The sequence below is a fragment of the Mastomys coucha genome, unplaced genomic scaffold (assembly GCF_008632895.1).
Source record: "Mastomys coucha isolate ucsf_1 unplaced genomic scaffold, UCSF_Mcou_1 pScaffold12, whole genome shotgun sequence".
NCBI classification, from domain to species: domain Eukaryota; kingdom Metazoa; phylum Chordata; class Mammalia; order Rodentia; family Muridae; genus Mastomys; species Mastomys coucha.
Genome location: NW_022196894.1, coordinates 15673391 through 15693515, shown reverse-complemented (window position 1 = coordinate 15693515; position 20125 = coordinate 15673391). Strand labels below are relative to the sequence as shown.

The following is a 20125-nucleotide window of genomic DNA, read 5'->3' as shown; positions in this document are numbered from 1 at the left end:
CCTGCATGCACTCACCATTGTGGTTGACCCAGGTTGGCTTCAAGAGCTTCATTGTTCGGCCGCTGCCGGGCTGAAGCCAGAGCCGTGTCCCTCAGCACGCCTGGGCCATGGAGCCGCCGCCGCTTCCTCCCGCGCCGCCCGCCCTCCGGCCGCCGCCCACCCTTGCCCTCAGCGCCGCCGCGCCATCGTCGGCCCGCGCCCCCAGCCGCCGCCACAGCCGCCTCCTGCGCTCGGCCGCCGCCGCCGCCGCCACAGCCGCATCCCCTGCGCCGCTCCTCCTCCGGCGGCTCCGGGGCAACGCCGGAAGTCACGGCGCGCACCTGCCAAATCGCCCCGGCGGGAAACCGCTCCCTACGCGGACGGGGCCGCCTCGGTTCTTCGGTAGACAGGGGTGGAGGGCGGGGATACTCCGCTGGCACGGACGCGGTCGCTGGTGAGGCTCGGTGTGAGCAGGCAGGCAAAGCCTCGAGATCCCGCCCGGCGATGCAGAGCCAGGGTGGTGTCCAGATCTCTAGTTCTACCTCCGCGGCTCCGAGTCCAGTTTAGTAACTAGCTTCCGTCATCCATCACTTCGCGCTATTGGGCATCTCGCGAGCGCCAGCCGGGCCGGCGCCAGCATGCATCTAGCGGCAGACGACAGCGGCCCTGGGCTCGATTGCATGCATAAAAGAGCTAGCCTGGTGGAGGACAGGGGGCCAGACGGGCGCATTTATTAGAAGAAGCGGGGCGTTTGCATAGATGTAAACACATATAGGCCAGGCGGAGCAGAGAGCAGCAACACCGGCACTTGGGCAAGAGCTGCAGGAAGGTACCGCAGCATCCACAGGAGGCGGAACGCCCGCAAAAGGGCGCTGCGAAGCCAGCCGCGTTTGCCCGGGGCGGGGCTGCGTCGGGGGCAGGGCCAGCTGCAGGCCCGCCTCTCCGAAGCCCAGCCCAGCGAGTTCCGGGCAGACGCCCACCCGGTACCTCAGGTCGGACCGCCCAGGGGCGCGCTCCCGGAAGCTGCCCGCCTGCGGGTGGCGTGAAAAGCTATGGCTACCTCGGTGATGCAGTGTGCGGCGCGGGCTCTGCGGCCTCGGAGCTGGTGAGTGGAACCGCGGGTGGCAGAATACTCAGGGCGCGTGCGCGGGCTTTGCACGGTCGCTGCTCCTAGGCGCTCGCTGATTATTTCTGGGATGAGCCTACCGCCTCTGTTGCGGGTGAAAATCCGAACTGGGAGTGTACTCACTTAACAGACTACTTGCCTGACAAGTGTGAAGCCTAAGTCCTGCCTAAGTGGTGACCTACTCCTGCAACCCCAGCACTATGGAGGTGAAGGCTAGATCAGAAAGTCAAGGTCATCAATAGCTGCATACAAATGTAAAACCCTGGCTATATTATACCCTATCTTAAAAAAGAAGGAAAAAAAATTCCTGCCAGAGCAAGCAAAGGCTCTGCCCCAGTGAGAAACGGAGTTTTGAAAAATCCTCACTTTGACCTTGCTGGCCTACTACAAATGAACGAGGCATGGTGGAGCAGCAGAGGCGAGAGAATTGCCTCAAGTTCCAAGATAGCTTGAATTAGGGAGACTTTTGTCTGAAAGATGCAAAATAAATACTTACAAACATCCTCCAGGTTTTGGGAAGACCTATAGTTATGTGTGTATGCCTTCTCTTTCCCTAAACAGATCTTTATATGTACCCTTCTCTCTTTCAGGATCCCTGGAACCTGCCAGGCACAGGTCAGACAAACCCACCAGAGAGCTTCCTTACTGTCCTTCTGGGAGCTCATCCCCATGAGGTAAAATCCAACATGACCCTTAACTCTTGGGGTATGAGAAACACATGTATGCATAGGACCAAAACAAAGCAAGACTACCCAACCTTTGGTTAGCAGGTTTCAGTTTATCAGACTAATAGTTAAATTTAAGTGGATGCCTCTGTCCTTTGAACAAGCTCTGTACTATGATAGCATATATGTATTGCTACTTGAGTAGTTTAAATAAATAGCTAGATTTAAGGAGTCTTGTGTGCTTCAAAAGGCATATCTTAACTTCTGTATTTCCACAGGACTTGCTCTTCCCTGCTCATTGATTCACTGAGTGGGAGAAAGGTTCAAAGACTAATAATAGTTCCTCTAGGAACTTTGGATGCTTTCGTGGTACTTGATTTAGTTTATTTAAATTCTAAAAGGTTTGCTTTAAGATTTTTTTTTTTATGTGTATGTGCCTGGCATATGAATATACATGTGTTTCAGGTGCCCTCAAAGGCCAGTCAGGGGTTATAGATCTCCTAGTTACAAGCAGTTTTGAGCCCCTGACGTGGGTTCTGGGAACCAAACTGCAGTCTTTAATATCTGCAAGCACTCTTAAACTACTAAGCTGTCTCTCCACCGTCAGATTTGATTATTCTTAATGCCACATTTTGTCTGGGAGGTGTGTTCCTAAAAGTAAATCAGGTAATTGCCAAAGCTTTAGGACATGGCTGTTTTTTTAATGTGTTATGTCTGCATGTATGGGCATGCATTGCATGCCTGGTGCCTACAAAGGCCAGAAGAGGGTCCCAGATCCCTTGGAATCAATGATGGTTGTAAGCTACCATGTGAGTGCTGGGGAAAAAAACCAAAAAAGCAGCAAGTGTTCTTAACCACTGAACCATCTCAACACCCCAGATATTGATTTAAAAAAAAAAAAAAAACTCTGGCAGTCACTTTTACTGTCCTGTCTCTTTTAGTCTTGAAGCATTTTATAAATCATAAATTCATTTAAAATGTGAATGAGCTTTTAATCCATTAGTTCAGCAAGTTCACTTACCAGGGCAGTTTTAAGATACATCTGAATCACAAACTGACACTTCCAAGCTAAGAATGTAGCTTGGTTAATTGGCTCCTTGCCTAGCATGCAAAAAACCTTAAGTTAATCCCCAGCACCATAATTCCAGGAGTAGTAGAAAATGACTACACTGGAAGTCTGGAGATAGAAACAGTAGGATCAGAGTTCAATGACATCCTTGACTACATAGCCAGATCAAGGAAAGCCAGGACTATGTAAGAATAAAAAAAAAAAAAAAGTTGGACAGTCGTTGCACACCCCTTTAATCTCAACACTTGGGAGGCAGAGACAGTTTGAGGCCAGCCTGGTCTACAATGTGAGTTCAGGACAACCAGGGCTATAGAGAAAAACCCTGTCTCAGAACCCTCCCCATCCCCCCAAAAGAAAGAAAGAGAGAGAGAGAAAGAAAGAAAGGGAAGGAAGGAAGAAAGGAAGAATCAACATTTCCTCTTAGTAAATACCTGTCCTTTTGTGCTGCTTCCTGGAATTGATAGGACCCATCCAGTCCTTGTGAAGACAGTGGAGTTAGGACTGTGGACAACTTTCCTGTAGCACATAGTACAAGTATGAGGCACTGTTTAGCATCACATCTGTCCTGAGGTTGAATGCTTGTGCCCACTAGAGCAGAACCTCTACGGAAGAAGAAGAAGGTAGACCCCAGAAAGGATCAAGCAGCAAAGGATCGCTTGAAGAAGAGGATCCGAAAACTGGAAAAAGCCACTCAAGAACTGATTCCTATTGAAGATTTTATTACCCCTGTGAGGTTCTTGGATAAATCAAGGTAAGAGTTCTCCTCTGGGAGAAATCCTTAATGCAAAGGAATTCCCTCAAGTAGTTTTAATTGAAGTTCCTGTCTGTGATGGGAACAGGTGAGGTGGGAACAACTGACTTGGCCCTGGCCCGAATCCTTTTCATTTTGATAGTGTGTTTTGGGATTTGGAGGAAGATGCTCAAGGGAGTTTAGATCACCTTTGCTCCAGGGTTTGTGTTGTTCATTTCCACGAGTGCTAGCTGTGACCCATGACATAGACCCTAGCTCTGTAGCCTTCATCCTATCACCACAGTAGAAAACCCTCAGCCTCTTCTACAGATGTTCACTACACTACAGTTAGTGTGTGTTGCATTTGTATTGTGTGTAAGATTAGCAGCTTGTGCTTTCTTTAAAAAGTAAACAGTTTATAAAATTGTACACGTTGGGAAGCACTGGTGCTTTTCTGGTGTTCTAGAACTAAACAAGCTCTTGTCTCTAATTGGTATTTGTTTCACTCTTCTTCTGTACCCTAGCTCACCTGGGGCAGAAACAGTATACTTCTCTCCAAGCAGGCTCCTTTTGCTGAAGGAAAGCAGCTGCTACCATATTCTATGCCATTTTTTTCTTTTTTTTAAATATGTAATTGTGTATTGGGAGTATGTTCGTATGAATGCAAGTACCCTTACGGGAAGCAGATGTTCTTGGCTCGAGTTATAAGCAGTTTTGAACTACCTAATTCTGGGGCTGAGAAAGAAATTCTGGTCTCTAAGAACAGTAAATGCTCTCTCTTAACCTCTGAATCCCCTCTCCAGCCTTGACATTACATTCTTAATATAGCCTCAAATTTACTATTTTCCTGGACCCTGCTTATGCCTGGCAGTGCTGGTAGTAGGGCACTTAAGTCATGTGCAGTCACAAGGGTCCCTCTTCAATAGGGTCAGTACTCTTTGGCCTCACGTTTGGACTATGTGTTCACAGACAGCGACCTCAGGAGGAGCTTTCGTCTGAGGAGAGTGAACGGAGAGCTCTTCTGCTGAAGAGGTGGGCACTGTATAAGCAGCAGGAGCATGAGCTGGAGAGGGACACCATCAGAGCCATGGTGGAAGCCCAGCAGGAAGCCCTGGAAGAGCTGAAACTTGAATCTACAGAGCTCTATGATGAGGCCATAAAGCGGGACACCAGCCTATTCCCCTTTGAGAAAGAAGGGCCACATTACACACCACCTATCCCTAACTACCAGGCCCCTGAAGGCAGGTACAATGATATCACCAAGGTGTACACACAAGTAGAATTCAAAAGATAGAACTGAAAACTGCTGTCCTCAGAACATGCTGGCCCTAGTAGTCTGGACTAGCAATCTACAAGTCTACTTTCACAGATGCATCATCCTAGGAACAAATAAAGGGTAATCAAAAGTATCTCTGTCGTTTATTTTAATCAGTATGAATTTGCCTAAGTTTGACTGTTTTCAGATGCTGGTAAGACAGTGACAGAAAGACAGAAAGAACTTCCCGGTGGGGGATGTGGCTGGAAACTATAAAGATTTCAGTTGTATTCTAAACTGTTTGCAGAAGGCATGTAATAACCCAAAGGTGAAAAGCATGCTGGGTAAGTGTGACAGAGGAAGCTGGGCCTTTGCTGGGGGGCAGCTGCAAAATTTCCTCTTGGGTTGTCAAGATGAGAAGGGCCTTTCGAAAGTGGAACAAACCAGAAACACATTAGTGAAATCTGCTCTGGCCTCCAGAAGAGGCTAAGACGGGCTCAAGACTTGCATTTGCTACAGTTAATCTGAAATAATTCCTGTAATCCCAGTGCCTGGAAGACTGAAGCAAACATACTGCCCGGAGTTTTAAGGCTATCCCCTCAGGTACAGTTTGAGACCCTGTCTCTGAAACAAAACCAAAACTCTGAAGTAGTAAATATAGTATTCTGCCATAACAAAATGCCATAGTATGGGCATCTTACACAACAACAACAGGTTTTCTAGAACTCCCCAAGTTGAGGTCTTAGCATGCATGATTTCTCCAAAGCTACCCCTGTGGTTTGCCGATTCAGAGAGATGGCTTATCAGTCTTTGTTTTCTCATCTTATGGCACATTCATGTTAGTGTACAACAAATTAATGGTCTCACTGTAGGCTAATTACCTCCTTAAACACCCTGCTTCCACACTCTGCAATGCTGGGGGTTAGGACTTCAACATGTGAATCTTAGTGAGGAAGGTCTGGCCCCAGTAGCAGGCAATATAGTGCCATTTTTCCTAGGGACTTGAGGTGCAACTTCAGAAAGGCTTTGGCTTCTTAAGTTCTTTAGTGCAAACAAGCCAGGAGAAATTTTTGTCTCACTATGAACTTAGATTATTGAGTCCTGGTAGTACAATTTAGTGAGGAAATAGTCTAGCATGTTTGAGGCCCTCCCTGACTTTGACTCCCAGCATCACATACAAAAAAAAAAATCTTTGTATTATGGCTAAAGACAAATTTTACTCACTTGACCATGTCTAACTGAGTGAGTGGTATGTGTCTATAGTGTATAATATATTGAGAGCATATTTAGAATATATTGCTACCATCTGTGTATCTCTAAGACTTTTCATTATGAAATGGAAAACTGCCTATTAAACAACTTCTGCCAACTATGGCACATGACTGTAGTTCCAGCTACAGTCATGGGAGACAGAGGGCTAACCTGGGCTGTATCGTGAAACACTCATTACTCTATGCTCCCAGCAAAACAGCTGCCATTCTCCTGTCCCATGAGTCTGACTCCTGTGCCTCAGTAAGTGGATTCATTGTTGATCTTACCTAGCCTAATTTCTCCAAGCATATTGCCTCTATTTATATATTTCATTTTTTAGATGTGTGTGTGTGTGTGTGTGTGTGTGTTCATATTCATTCTATCAGTTCCATTCCTCTAGAAAACCCTGACTAAGAGATTTTTGTACCAGAAGTGGTTCTAGAGCAACAAAAGTATAAGGGTGAATTTTTCTTAAGTATTTGGAATAGGCTTTCCAGTTTGCCAACATCTACAGTTACTGAAGCCTCTTGTTACTGAAACCTTTCCTAGAAACTCAGAGAACACTATTTCACAAACTTATCAAAATAAATGCATTTAATTATCCTGACTCTCCAATTGTGAGAGGCCAGGATTGCAGTGACTCTTATGTATAAAATTTTTGACAATTTCTGGGAAAAGAATGATGCTGGTTGGGTGTTCCTAGCATCTTTGGATAAATTGACCAAGAAAAAGAATGAGCACTGTGGGACTGGAGAGATGGCTCAGTAGTTAAGAGTACTGACTGTTCTTCCAGAGGTCCTGAGTTCAAATCCCAGCAACCACATGATGGCTCACACCATCTGTAATGAGATCTGATGCCCTCTTCCGGTGTGTCTGAAGACAGCTACAGTGTACTTATGTATGATAATAAATAAATCTTAAAAAAAAAAAAATGAGCACCGTGATAAAAAAAATTAACCAAGGTCTAGAATCTCAGGATAAGGCAATGAAAGACAATAATGAATCCAGTGAATCCAGTGATAAAGCTGGGCTCTAGATGTGCATAAATAGTCTATAAGTTTCTTTTTTTTTTTTTTTTTTTTTTTTTTTTTTTTTTTTTTTTTTTTGGTTTTTCAAGACAGGGTTTCTCTGTGTAGCCCTGGCTATCCTGGAACTCACTCTGTAGACCAGGCTGGCCTCGAACTCAGAAATCTACTTGCCTCTAGCCTATAAGTTTCTAAGTGTGCTCTGGAAAAGAATCCACTCCAGCAAAGAGTTAAAATCGTGGAAAAATCAACCTAAAGCCCTCATTGTAGGATTGTCTGAATTACAATGAAAATTCAAGTTCCATCCCCCAAAAGTATCTGCAGTTAAAATAATATCATTAATTGGTAAAGAATAGTGTGGTGGTTTGAATAAAAATGGTCCTCATAGGCCCATAGGGAGTGGCTGTCTTTGGATGTGTGGCCCTATAGGTATGGCTTTGTTAGAGGACATGTGTCACTAACAGTGGGCTTTAAGGTCTCAGAAGTTCAAGACAAGCTCAATGGCTATTCATGCTGCCTGCTGATCCAGATGTAGAACTCTCAGCTCCTCCTCCAGCACCTTGTCTGCCTGCACACCGTTATTCTTCCTGCCATGACAATAATGGACTAAATCTCTGAAACTGTAAGCCAGCCCTAATTAAATTTTTCCTTTATAAGAGACACTGTGGTTATGGTGTCTCTTCACAGCAATAGAACACTGATGAAGACAAATGGGATCCTGTAGGTTGGGATACAGATATATGGGAAGACCTTACTTAGGCTGAGGACTTTGAACCCCCAGATTCTGAAGTGTTTATATCAATGGAAGAAGTAGTTTCTCCACCCTCAGCAGATGTACCCCTCCACCCATTTCCACCACCTGAAATCTTGCCCTTTCGCCCCTTTGACTGAGGAAATTACTCCTTTATTGTCTGCTGAACCAGCAGTGACTTTCCAACCAAAGTCGGACCACCTGCTAGAAATATTCTAAAAGGTCTCTAGATAGTTCATGGGTTTTCCAAAAAACCAAAGTCAGAAAATCTGCTTGAAAAAATCTTGGGTTTTCTGACTGTATTCTAGTCTAAGCTCACTCTGTCCCAGGCTGACCTGGAACTCAGAAATCTACCTGCCTTTATAAGAACAAACAATAAACTTAGCTGGGTGGAATCTTGCTCTAAGATGACTACTCCCTTTCCTCCTGGTTCCTCTTTATTACTTAAACTATGAGCCTTCTTTTGTTAAAAAATAGTTAATACTTCTTTCTCTTAATCAACTCACTAGTGCAGCTTCCTCTGTTCTTTCAGGTCCATGAAGCCCTTCATACAATTTATAATGCATCTTTATATTTTGCATAGTTGAGAAATTATATATTCTTGAACTCATGTTTTCAGAGTTCTTTCCCACAGCCTTAAGGGCTGTCTTGAATGTCACAGCATTACCATTTTGCTGAGGAACACAGTCTCGCTTCCCAGATTCCTGCTGTTTCTAATTATCATTGAGTCATTAACCTTGGAGAACATTTCCTGAAGGAGGAACATGAAGTAAAATAAATGCATTACTATGCAAACAAGCCTTATACATACACAACTGTTAACTCTCATGGAGGCCCATGCCCTGCTGGCCCTGCTCCAGCAGTTGATCGGGCTGAGTATGTTGATATGGGCCCACTGAGTAAAAATTCTAGATTTAATATGGAAGCTCGCACAGGTAAAAAAGGGAAGGGTGGGGAGATTGCCAAAAGTTTGTTTGAATGGTTAACTGAAACATTTGTCAAAAAAGGGCATGCTGAAAAGAACTTGGTGATGCCTGATACCCCTTAGCTAACACTAAGGTGTTGATGAAGGGATGTTAAGGTTCAGGGAAACTGCAATGCTAGAGTGGGCATGCTGTGTAAAACCTAATCCTCCACAAAAAGAAACCACAGAAGACATGCCCTTCACTAGTCTTATAAGACACAAAATAGTGAGAGGGGCAACAGCACATCTGAATGTCCATAACTATGGAAAACCACCTTTTCTCTTGTTCAGGGAGGCATGGAAACCACACTGAATAGACACTAACCAGTGTCCAGTCTGAAAAGAGAAAAGTTAACAAAGAGGAATAAAAGTTCTCCACACTCACACAGAAGGACTAAGTGGCAAAAGACAGACTAGAGGTTCCAGAAACCCCTCTGAAGCCCATGTGACCCCTGGGGTCCAGACCTTCAACTGGCCCTGACAGTAAAGGTGATTAATTTTGACATCTGCATGCTCTTAAACACCCAGAGAGGAAGTATAACCAGGATTAAAATGACCAATATGTATGTTTCTTTAATAGTCCTCAGACATTACTCAACCATATAAGGCATTATTTGGACAACGTTTTCTCAGTAATGATTTCTAGAAGAGCACTTCTCACACCTGTAATAATCACACCCTGTATCCTTGTTGTGCCAGGGAAAGGTTAGTGAGTGATACCCACAAAAAAAAAAAAAAAAAAAAAAAAAAAAAACCAGACAGGAGACGATCTGTTGCAATTCACAGCAGTGTCTTTACTCTATTTGAGCTGCCCACCACCACCAATGCACCACCATCACACAGGACAGTTTTGGTGGGCGGGGGGAACCCCGAATGTCTATGAGGTAAGGCTTTATAGTAATCAGCAAGCAGGTAGTACATGTGCAAGCATCTAATTGGAAAGCTATTGTGGCCTTTAACATAATTGGCTGCTGCTGGGAGTCATATCATAAACTTAATTTTTGTTCCCCTCTGCATTGGTGGTTGTTAGGCAAGGGGTGGGCTTGTAACCTGGGGTGCAGGTTTTTTGGGGGAATAGCCTGGAGACACTGGCTTGTTGAGGGTGTAACCTGGAAACTCTAGTCTTGTTGGGGATTAGCCTAGAGACTGGAGCTAGGCTCAGGTTTTGTTGGGGGTCAACTTGTAAACTATGCTAGGTACCAGCCTATTAGTTTACCTGAATTTAAACTTAAGTCAGGTTCTTTAAAATGGAGTCTTGATTTAAAAGATTTGGCATCTCATCCTTTTTCTTGTGACTAGAAGTCCTAATCATGGGACTTTTTAAATTTTCATGAAAACAGTAACAGGGCTATGTCTTTGTGGTGTCCCAGGGGCCCATCAGTGGAAGACAGGACAGAGTCTTGAGGCTGAATTCTCCTCCCGCTGGCCAGGGTCTTCTTCAACTGCAGACGGATGTGTGGTGGATCCATGCTGCAAGTCTATAGCACAGGAACCCTTTCAGTGAGGCTCTATTGACTCCTGGCAGTGTCTCTTGACTAGGACCCAATTTCTGGGCTAAAGTTGGTGGAGCTTCAAGGTGGACCTGTTTTATGGAAAGCACAAAGTTTAAGCCAAACACATTTGTATATCCATTGGACAGCCTCAAAATTGTGTAACAATCAGGAATTATCTGTTTTTGTAATAACTTCTATCAGTAGGTGAACCAAACATAACTTTAAAAGGGGTGAGTCCCATCTGGTGTGGGGACTTCTGTACTCTATAAAGGATGAAGGGGAGAAGAGTCACCCAGTCACCATCAGTCTCTAAAGTCAATTTAGTTAAGGTCTCTTTTTAGGGTTTATCTTTTTTACATATCTTGAACTCTGGGGTCTGTAAGCAAAATAAAGTTTCTAATTAATCTCCAGAATATTAGCTAATCTCTAACTTACCTGGGATACAAATGTAGGTCCATTGTCTGACCCTATAAACTTAGAAAAACCAAACCTTGGACGAATTTGTTCTAGTAGGTTGTTGTTGTTGTTATCATCTGCATAGTCTCATGTTTAATTGGGAAAGTCTCAATCCAACCTAAAAAGGTATCTATAAACATCAATAAATATTTATATCTAATTTTTTTTATTTTACCTCCATGAAGTCTCTTTCCTAATAGACTTCTAGCTTGGTGCTCTGGTATTGAGTACCGGGGTTCTTTTCATTGGTAACTGCATCAGTCAATTGACAGGCCTTGCAGTCTTAAACAATTTCAGCTATTTTCGAATTGGCATTTCTAATTTTGATGTGTGGATTGAACAAAGTGGCAAATTACAAAACTGGAAAAGGTCTTTACCAATTACTTATCCTATAGAGGGTTAATAATGCATAAAATACATAATGATCTCAAAAAAATAACAAGGCAATGTTGGCAGCGCCTTTAATTCCAGCACTCTGGAGGCAAAGGCTCCAGATCTCGGAGTTCAAGGTCAGCCTGGTCTACAGAGCACGTTGTAGGACAGCCAGGACTACACAAAACAAACAAACAAAAGAACTCAAAAAACTGAACGTCAGGGCTGGAGTGGTTAAAAGCGCTCACTGTTCTTCCAGAGAACGGGGTTTCAATTCTCAACACCCACATGGCAGCTCACAACTCTCTGCAAGTCCAGAATCTGACACTCTCACACAGACAGCAAGACAAAAGAGCAGTGCACATAAAACTAAATATTAAAAAAACCTGAACATCAAGAAAACAAATAACCCAGTTTAAAAATGGGGCACAGGGGGTTGAAGAGATGGTTCCATGGTTAAGAGCGCTGACTGCTCTTCCAGAGATTCTGAGCTCAATTCCCAGCAACCACATGGTGACTCAGAACCATCTGTAATGGAATCTGATGCCCTCTTCTGGTGTGTCTGAAGACAGGGACAGTGTACTTATATATATATATAGTAAATAAATAAATAAATAAATAAATAAATAAATCTTTTTTTTTTTTAAATGGGGCACAGAGAACTCTCAAGGGCAAAACACAAATGGCTGAGAAACACTTTAAAACTGTTCAACATCCCTAGCCATCAAGAAATACAAATTAAAACTGTTTTGAAATTTTATCTTATCCAAGTCAGAATAACCAAGATCAATAAAACAAATGACCGTTCTGCTGATGAGGATGTGGGGGGAACAGGAACACTTACTCATCGCTGGTGGGGGTGTAAGCTTGTGCAGCTATCGCGGAAGTGAATGTGGCGGTTCCTCAGAAGGAATAAATCTGCCTCGATAGCCCTAGGCTTCGACTTCTCTTACAGAGCTTCCAGACATCCACTCCTTTATAGGAGTCTGATGCAGCAAATAGTTGACCACACAATTACCTTATTCTTTCACAGTGCTCTGGTGCGTAGTCCAGACAACTGTACTATTTATTACATTTCACCTTACTGAGCAAAACTCATATTAATCATGATGTTAAAAGATTTTCCTCATTAACTTTGTCTCAGTGTTCCCCACAAAGTTGTAGTAGAGGATGACTGATTCTGAATTTATGCTGGCCAAAGAAAATATCAAATGCTACCCCCACCAAGCCAATGGCCTTACATATGATAATGGGCAACAGTGAAAACATCAATCTCAATAACACTTATGACAAAGTCTGGTGTTTTTTAAAAAATGTTTATTGTCTATTCTCTTCCTCTGATAAGGACAACACTACTTCCTTAACTATCCTCTCAGTAAGGACTGTCAGCCTCATGAGCAGGGTGTGGAAAGCTCTTCCCCTATGCTGGCGCTTTTGCTGCCCTGCTTCTCTGTCAAGTCCAGTTTGACTCGACTTCTGGCACAAGGAAAGAGTATAATTTTCCATTTAACCTTCTTTATCAGTTGCCATGATGGGGTGATTCTTTGCCTCCTATGTCTCATCAGCATACAGGACCATTATGCTCCTTACTTAAACAAGTTAGAACTAGGGGCTGGTGAGATGGCTCAGTGGTTAAGAGCACTGACTGCTCTTTTGGAGGTCATTAGTTTGAATCCCAGAAACCACATGGTGGCTCACAAAAAGCCAGGCAGTGGTGGCGCATGCCTTTAATCCCAGCACTTGGGAGGCAGAGGCAGGTGGATTTCTGAGTTTGAGGCCAGCCTGGTCTACAGAGTGAGTTCCGGGACAGCCAGGGCTACACAGAGAAACCCCGTCTTGAAAAACCAAAAAAAAAAAAAAAAAAAAAAAAAAAAAAAAAAAGACATCATTGAAACAACCTTGTAAACTTATCTCTGGGCACACCATGCATGCACAATTCCTGTGTGGCCTCCTTGTTCCAGGCCATCTTAATCAGACAGTTCAGCATTTCTATGCCTGCTGCTACAGGGGATAGCAGGTCTCCACCAGCTCAACTGAGGATGCCTGGCCATTCCAGCCATAGGAAAAAGATTCCTTTCACTTTAAAAAACATTCTGGCTTTAGAATAAATTTGGATGCAATTTAGAAATATTTGGATGAACATGTTGTTGCTAATGATAAAAATCTTCAAGCTTTAAAAACAGACTTAATTATCTGAATCTCTTAAATAAAATAACTTCAAAACTGAGGCTCAATTACTTTCCAGACTTAGTTGGTTAATAGACAATTATGGAGCATCTCAGCACTCTTAAAGTAACTAAGCAGGCAAGAAAATAAATAAGTAAATAAATAAATAAATAAATAAATAAATGTCTCTGATCTTAAACACTCAGTTAATAGACAGAAACCTGCCAAGACCTTTACAGACTCTTAATTGTTTTACAATAAGCTATAAAACAACAGAGAGTGGGGCTGGAGAGATGGGTCAGCAGTTAAGAGCAGTGAAAATTCTTCCAGAGGTCCTGAGTTCAATTCCCAACAACCACATGGTGGCTCACAACTATCTGTAATGGGATCCAGTGCTCTCTTCTGGTGTGTCTGAAGACAGTGACAGTGTACTCACATACATAAAATAAATAAATTAACCTCTAAAAGTAACAACAAAAACAAAACAAACAAATAGAGAGCAAAGAGATTTCTTCCAACTATTTCTCTCACTGACTTAGGCCTCTAAATGTTTTTAATGTAATAAATAATTAGGCCTTGTTTTTCCTATTAGGTAAACTCACAAACAAGTTTCAGTGGGGAAAAAACAAACTCAAAACTACCACACTGTTGCTGCTGACCTTTAAAAACGCCTTTTCCTATTCTGTTATGCTCTAATGACTAAGAAAAGAAGAGGATTTGTCTTTTTAATGACTACTTTCAATAATCAGGCACCTATGTTTCATGGTGTTAAGAGGGAAAACCAGTACATTTTTTTTTAAGCTCAAATGGATGTGAAGATGGCCATGTTCTAGTAAAGAAGTCTTCCGGTGACAGAAGTTTAAGTATAATCCAACTGGACTCAATAGAGAAGCGGGGAAAGTTCAGAGTGCCACATATCAATGTTAAACCTCTATGTAAACCAATGGAGTTCCAAGAATTCAACCTGGGCTTAGTGACCTCGGTAAGTGGTTAAGTACCGGCCACAACTGCTTTACAAAGACAATTAAAGTTATCAGACACAGCCTCGAAAGTCAAATCTCCTTCGGTCATTTAAAACTTGTTTACTTTTACTACAACTCACACACGAGGGTGCTGAGCCACTTGCCAATGGTGACTGCTTTCTCTAGAATGAGGACTTCGACACAGATCAACAGGCAACAGTCCTGCTGATGCACCTAAGACTTTTAACTCCTGTTGTTGGCTTTGGAATGTGCACATCTCTCATGACATTACCTATAACCCCCAAGGAAACATCATAACTGAACAAGTCCAATTACTCAAAAATGAAATATATCAACAAAAAAGGGATTAAGGGATTAGCTTCCCAGGAACAACTTACACTTTAATTTGGTTGTCGTCGTTTTCAGACAGGGTTTCTCTGTGTACCTCTGGCTGTCCTTGAATTCACTCTACAGACCAGTCTGGCCTCAAACTCAGAGATTCACCTGCCTCTGCCTCCTGATTGTTGGGATTAAAGGTGTGAGCCACCATATTCAGCTACATTTTAATTAAAGATTATTTCTCCCAATTGTATACTACTATCTACAAAGTAACATTATAAAAAAGCAAGAAGATGGTGGCGCACACCTTTAATCCCAGCACTTGGGAGGCAGAGGCAGGCGGATTTCTGAGTTCGAGGCCAACCTGGTCTACAGAGTGAGTTCCAGGACAGCCAGGGCTACACAGAGAAACCCTGTCTTGAAAAACCAAAAAAAAAAAAAAAAAAAAAAAAAAAAAAAAAAAAGCAAGAAACAGGCCTAGCGCCTGGCCTACATAGTGAGTTCCAGGCTAGCCAGGGCTATGTAACCCTGTCTCAAAAAAAAAAAGTTTTAACCATATTCATGGTTTTATCTAAATTTCCTCAAGGATTTAGCTCTTATTTCCTTCATAACTTGGATCCAGGCTCCACAGCTGTACTTCCTTCCACAGGTTTTCTCTGAATTCCAGCAGGATTAATAAAGTTGTACCATAAACTGGTACTGAGATACCAGAACTTTTGACTTCAGAGTCCATCTAACAGGCCTGTACTTGGCACTAGTTTCCAGGTTATTCCACAACAAATCTGCACCTCCAGGTTACAAGCCTGACCCTGACTCTTCACTTCCTAACCACCACCAATCAGGAGAAAAGCAGAAGTTAAGTTTATGGTTTGGCTCCCAGCACCAGACAATTATGCTACAGGCCATAATGGCCCTGTTAAAGATTCATTCTAATGCTTTATTTTAATTCGGCTCTCAAAAACCACTCTTCCAGACACTGAGGGTCCCTGACTCCTGCTGGCTTTGATTGGTAATAAAGAATTGTTGTACAGCAATGGCTGAGCAGGGAGACAGAGGTGGGACTTTTAGATTGCGCAGGCAAGGGACTGAGGGGAAGGACAGAGAGAATTGCCATGATGGGGGAGCAGAGAGATGAGAATTAAAGGCTCACCAACATATAAGAATCCTCAGAAGCAGTCCCAGGGGCCACCCCCCAACCTGGGTCTAGGGAACCAAAGGTAAAAAATAGATTTAGAGAACTAGAAAGATGGCTCAGCAGTTAAGAGCACTGACTGCTCTTTCAGAGGTCCTGAGTTCAATTCCCAGTGACCACATGGGGGCTCACAACTATCTGTAATGGGATCTGATGTTCTCTTCTGGTGTGTCTGTAAACATCTACAGTGTACTCATATATATAAAATAAATAAATAAATCTTTTTAAAAAGTAGATTTAGAAAATGTTAACTCAGGAATAACAGAGGGGAGTGCATGCTAGCCACCGGAAGGTTTAGAAGGTTTACTCCAGCCATTGAGCTATGAAGACACATTAAAAATAATACTGTGTGTGTGTGTGTGTGTGTGAGAGAGAGAGAGAGAGAGAGAGAGAGAGAGAGAGACAGAGACAGAGACAGAGAGACAGAGAGAGACAGAAACAGAGACAGAGACAGAGACAGAGACAGAGAGACAGAGAGACAGAGAGAGAGTGTGTGTGTGTTTTCATTCACAAATTCAGAGAGCTCTGGCGGGTGGCTAGAAACATGACCCGGCAGGAGCATAGAGCAGATTAATTATTCAACCACTACAGATGGCATGCAACATGGAGACAAGAACTCACTTTTAAAAATTAACTGGAGATTCCTGAATGGGATACACACATGCCATGAAGATTAGGAGGAGGGGAGAACTAGTTTCTCGGTGAGAGGAGCTGAGTCACATGGTTCCTATGAAAGCTGAGAAAGTAGAACAAAGGAGCACATGATTTATTCTGGGCCCTTCTAGCTGCCTCAGAGAGTTTGAGCTCAGAGATGCTGGGGGTCCCTATTGTGCAGAGGTAGGATGCACAAGGCAGAGAGTCAGATGGGAGACACTGCCTGCTTCCTACAGGCAAATAATCAAAGGATAGAGAGAAATAAAATTTGATTTAATTGTTTCTAAGGACAGAAGGGAGTATAGTGGTAATTGTTTTAATGTTCTTAAGTATAAATGGAATAAAAAAAAAAATCAAGGCCTAGGGCTGGCGAGATGGCTCAGCGGGTAAGAGCACTGACTGCTCTTCCGAAGGTCCTGAGTTCTGATCCCACCAACCACCCGTAATGAGATCTGACGCCCTCTTCTGAAGACAGCTACAGTGAATTAACACCAGAGCAAGCAGGGCTGGAGTGAGCAGGGCCTGCAGAGGTCCTGAGTTTCCCAGCAGCTCACACACATGATAGCTCATGGCCATCTGTACAACCATAAATAAAATAAATCTTAAAAAAAAAAATCAAGGCCTTTGATCTCAAATGTAGAAAATAAAGGCAAGGAGGGGGACTAGAAGGAATGAGAAAAAATGAATTAAAAGAAATTTTAAAATGTTTATGCAAGGACAGCTCTCAGGATCTTCAAATATGGTTTACATGGGATTTCTGGGACTACTCAACCTGCTGTGACAAAAATAGAGCCTGAAAATAGGCTTATACAGCAAGCAGAAGGGAATTTAGTTAAAGTTAAATACATAGATGAATACTTTGAGGCTTTTTATCTTAAATTGTAGGTCAAAAAGCAGGGAATAGGGAGCCTAACCTATCTTAGACAGCAGAAACTTAGGCCTTGATCTCACTATGAAAAATTAATCATGTAAGAATAAAACAAGAGATAGTGGAGGAACTCTATCCCAAAAGATAATATTTGTTTAAGTTGTTTTAATTGCTTTGAATTGTTTTAATTATCACAATGAAGATGATTATAAGATTGGTGGTATTTATGATATTAAAAATCCTCAGCCCTGCAGTGGTGGCCCACACCTTTAATCCCAGCGCTTGGGAGGCAGAACAGGTGGGTCTCTGAGTTCAAGGCCAGCCTGGTTTTCAGAGTGAGTTCCAGGACAGCCAGGGCTACACAGAGAAACCCTGTCTCAAAAAAAAAACACAAAAAAAATTTTTTTAAAAATCCTCTGGGAGAGAGGTTGAGCTATTAAATTAATTCCATCTATACCTTTAATGATTACCAATTACAGAACCAAGGACCTGCTATTTTGGGAAAGAGGCGCTGTATTTGTGTTGACAGGAAAGGAAAAAAGGTTTTGGACCCCTTCCAGAGTGATATGGATCAGATATGACAGGGGAAGACTCCTGATGGTCTTAGCTACAGAAAAGAAAAACTTGAGAAAGTCAAATAGGACATGTAACTGTGATCTGTTGATTCCTCTGCCATGGGCCGGCCAGTCTGGGCCTCCCTCAACCCGTGGGGGAAACAGGGTCCTAGTCAGGTTGACAATGTGTTGGCGAAGAAATGACAAACAGAAACAACACGAGGAAGTGTGGTATCTGAATGTAATTTTACAAAGTAAAAATCAAGCTTATATAGTATACAGAAACAGGGCAAATAACAGAAGTCACATAGGCAGGAGACGGCCACATCAAGGTCAGTAAGAACAAGCAGCCAGATGCAAAGCGGAGGAGCAGTGGTGTCCTTCTTCTTAGGCTATTTTGGTAGCCCCAAGATAAATTCTCTGGGTCTGTCTGAGGCAAGAAGCTGAAGGTCATATTCTAGCAGTCCTTGGCTGTAACATAGATAATTAGTGACGGAAGCCCTACAACTTCTCTCTGGTATGTAAAGCAATTCTGCCCTGTGTGAAACTGCTCTGATAATTAGTGCCTAACTGCTATCTCTAACTCTGGAGACACCCTATCTGGTAAGATAGCTTCTTTGTAAAAATTCCAAGCTAATTACAGCTAGGAAATCAATTAGGATCATTGAAACACTGTGGAGGCCAGGAAATAATGTTTAATCTCAGTTTTAGCTAATAACAAAATATTTCTTAGGGCACCTTTATGCCTGAATAAAGAAAGCACGTAGATCTCTCCACAGACATGAACAGAGACCAATCTGGAACACATCAGAGCTAGGAGATGTCAGTGACTGAATATCCCAGGAGACTGACTCTCTGTGAAGCGTAAGCCTCAGGTCTGTGATCAGGCTTTCAAGCCTGACATGCAGACACCACTGAAGTAGACGAGTGCTGCATGACACTCCTCAACATGGGAACAGCCCAATAACTGGCTTAGACATAAAAATGTCTCTAGTCAAACATCAGCTAAATCTTATTGGTTATGGGATCCTTAAGATTCTTGGTGCCCTCCTTCATATGGTATGAATGAAGATTTATTACAATTGGTTCTTGATCAAATTAATTCATAAAGGTATAGTTGTCTTTCACCTGCTCAAAGAAGGAACAAAATTCATCCTTAACTGATCTATATACCTTGTACAATCCATATGAATATCTTAATAATACTAAAATTTTGTTTGTGAGATTCATATAATACAGAATGTATCCCTTTGGCAAAATTCATCCTCGGGGATGCTGAATTGACCTAATGTTCCATCCCATTGCTTCTTGGTGCTGTCCAGAGACTTGTTTCTAGAACAGCTTCACGAATTGCTGCTGATTCCTGATGGACTCAGTTAATCTAGCCTTTCAGACAGATCCAGTTAGAACTTCAGTCAAGCCCTGACCCTTCTAAGCATACAGAGACTGGATAACAGATGCTACATCTAGCTTTCCTAAATCTAACCAAATTTTCTAATTTTCTTACCCCTCCCCCACTCTTTTAAAAATTTATTGACCTTATTCAGCAGGAATAAGTTGTGGAGAGTTGTCACCCTGATCCATTGGGTTTGGATGTCCAATTATGATTATTTTATAAATTATGGATAGGGATAATTTGGAAATGACCATAATTGTGAACAGGAAGTAAATAGAAGGGATGGATTACTACATTTATTCTCTCTCTCTCTTTTTTTTTTTTTTTTTTTTTTTTTTTTTTTTGGTTTTTCAAGACAGGGTTTCTCTGTATAGCCCTGGCTGTCCTGGAACTCACTCTGTAGACCAGGCTGGCCTCGAACTCAGAAATCCACCTGCCTCTGCCTCCCAAGTGCTGGGATTAAAGGCATGTGCCACCACTGTCCAGCACTAAATTTATTCTTAAGCAAAGCATTATATAGCCACAATCTTACATTGGTAGAGATATTTTCAATTGATGCAAATTTGAAGTTATAATTTCTTATATTTGTACAGAATTTATATATTGATATAAATTTAAGATTTTCATCAGTATAAATCTGTGTATATTGACACTACACTTGAAATTAATATTGTTACTCTTAGATAGGCTTTGCGTCTATACAACTCATTTAGGAATATAGGGCTTAGACCCAATCCTTCTAATAACTGCTATTACAAACCATTTAGGATGATTAAGAAATGCAAGTTAAGCCGGGAGGTGGTGGCGCACGCCTTTAATCCCAACACTTGGGAGGCAGAGGCAGGCAGATTTCTGAGT

General features: G+C 42.4%; 3 protein-coding genes across 4 annotated transcripts in view; 1 reads left to right on the top strand and 2 right to left on the bottom strand.

Moving 5' to 3' along the window:
• Nucleotides 1-783, bottom strand: part of LOC116085703 (protein HIRA) — a 96732-nt gene extending 95949 nt beyond the window's left edge. Inside the window, exon 1 of one of the 2 annotated variants that reach the window (XM_031363390.1) lies at nt 16-783. In XM_031363390.1, coding sequence (XP_031219250.1) covers nt 16-52 — 37 coding nt within the window. In that variant the 5' untranslated portion in view covers nt 53-783. The remainder of the gene's footprint in view (nt 1-15) is intronic. The other variant, XM_031363392.1, reaches the window with a different exon arrangement.
• Nucleotides 784-896: 113 nt separating this feature from the next.
• Nucleotides 897-4978, top strand: Mrpl40 (mitochondrial ribosomal protein L40). Its single transcript, XM_031363395.1, has 4 exons — nt 897-1084; nt 1696-1779; nt 3432-3590; nt 4539-4978. The coding sequence occupies exons 1-4, from the start codon at nt 1032-1034 to the stop codon at nt 4861-4863; spliced, it is 621 nt and encodes a 206-aa protein (XP_031219255.1). The 5' UTR covers nt 897-1031; the 3' UTR covers nt 4864-4978.
• Nucleotides 4979-9588: 4610 nt separating this feature from the next.
• Nucleotides 9589-20125, bottom strand: part of CUNH22orf39 (chromosome unknown C22orf39 homolog) — a 20596-nt gene continuing 10059 nt past the window's right edge. Inside the window, exon 3 of the mRNA XM_031363387.1 lies at nt 9589-10397. Within this exon, the coding sequence (XP_031219247.1) occupies nt 10254-10397 (144 nt within the window). The 3' untranslated portion in view covers nt 9589-10253. The remainder of the gene's footprint in view (nt 10398-20125) is intronic.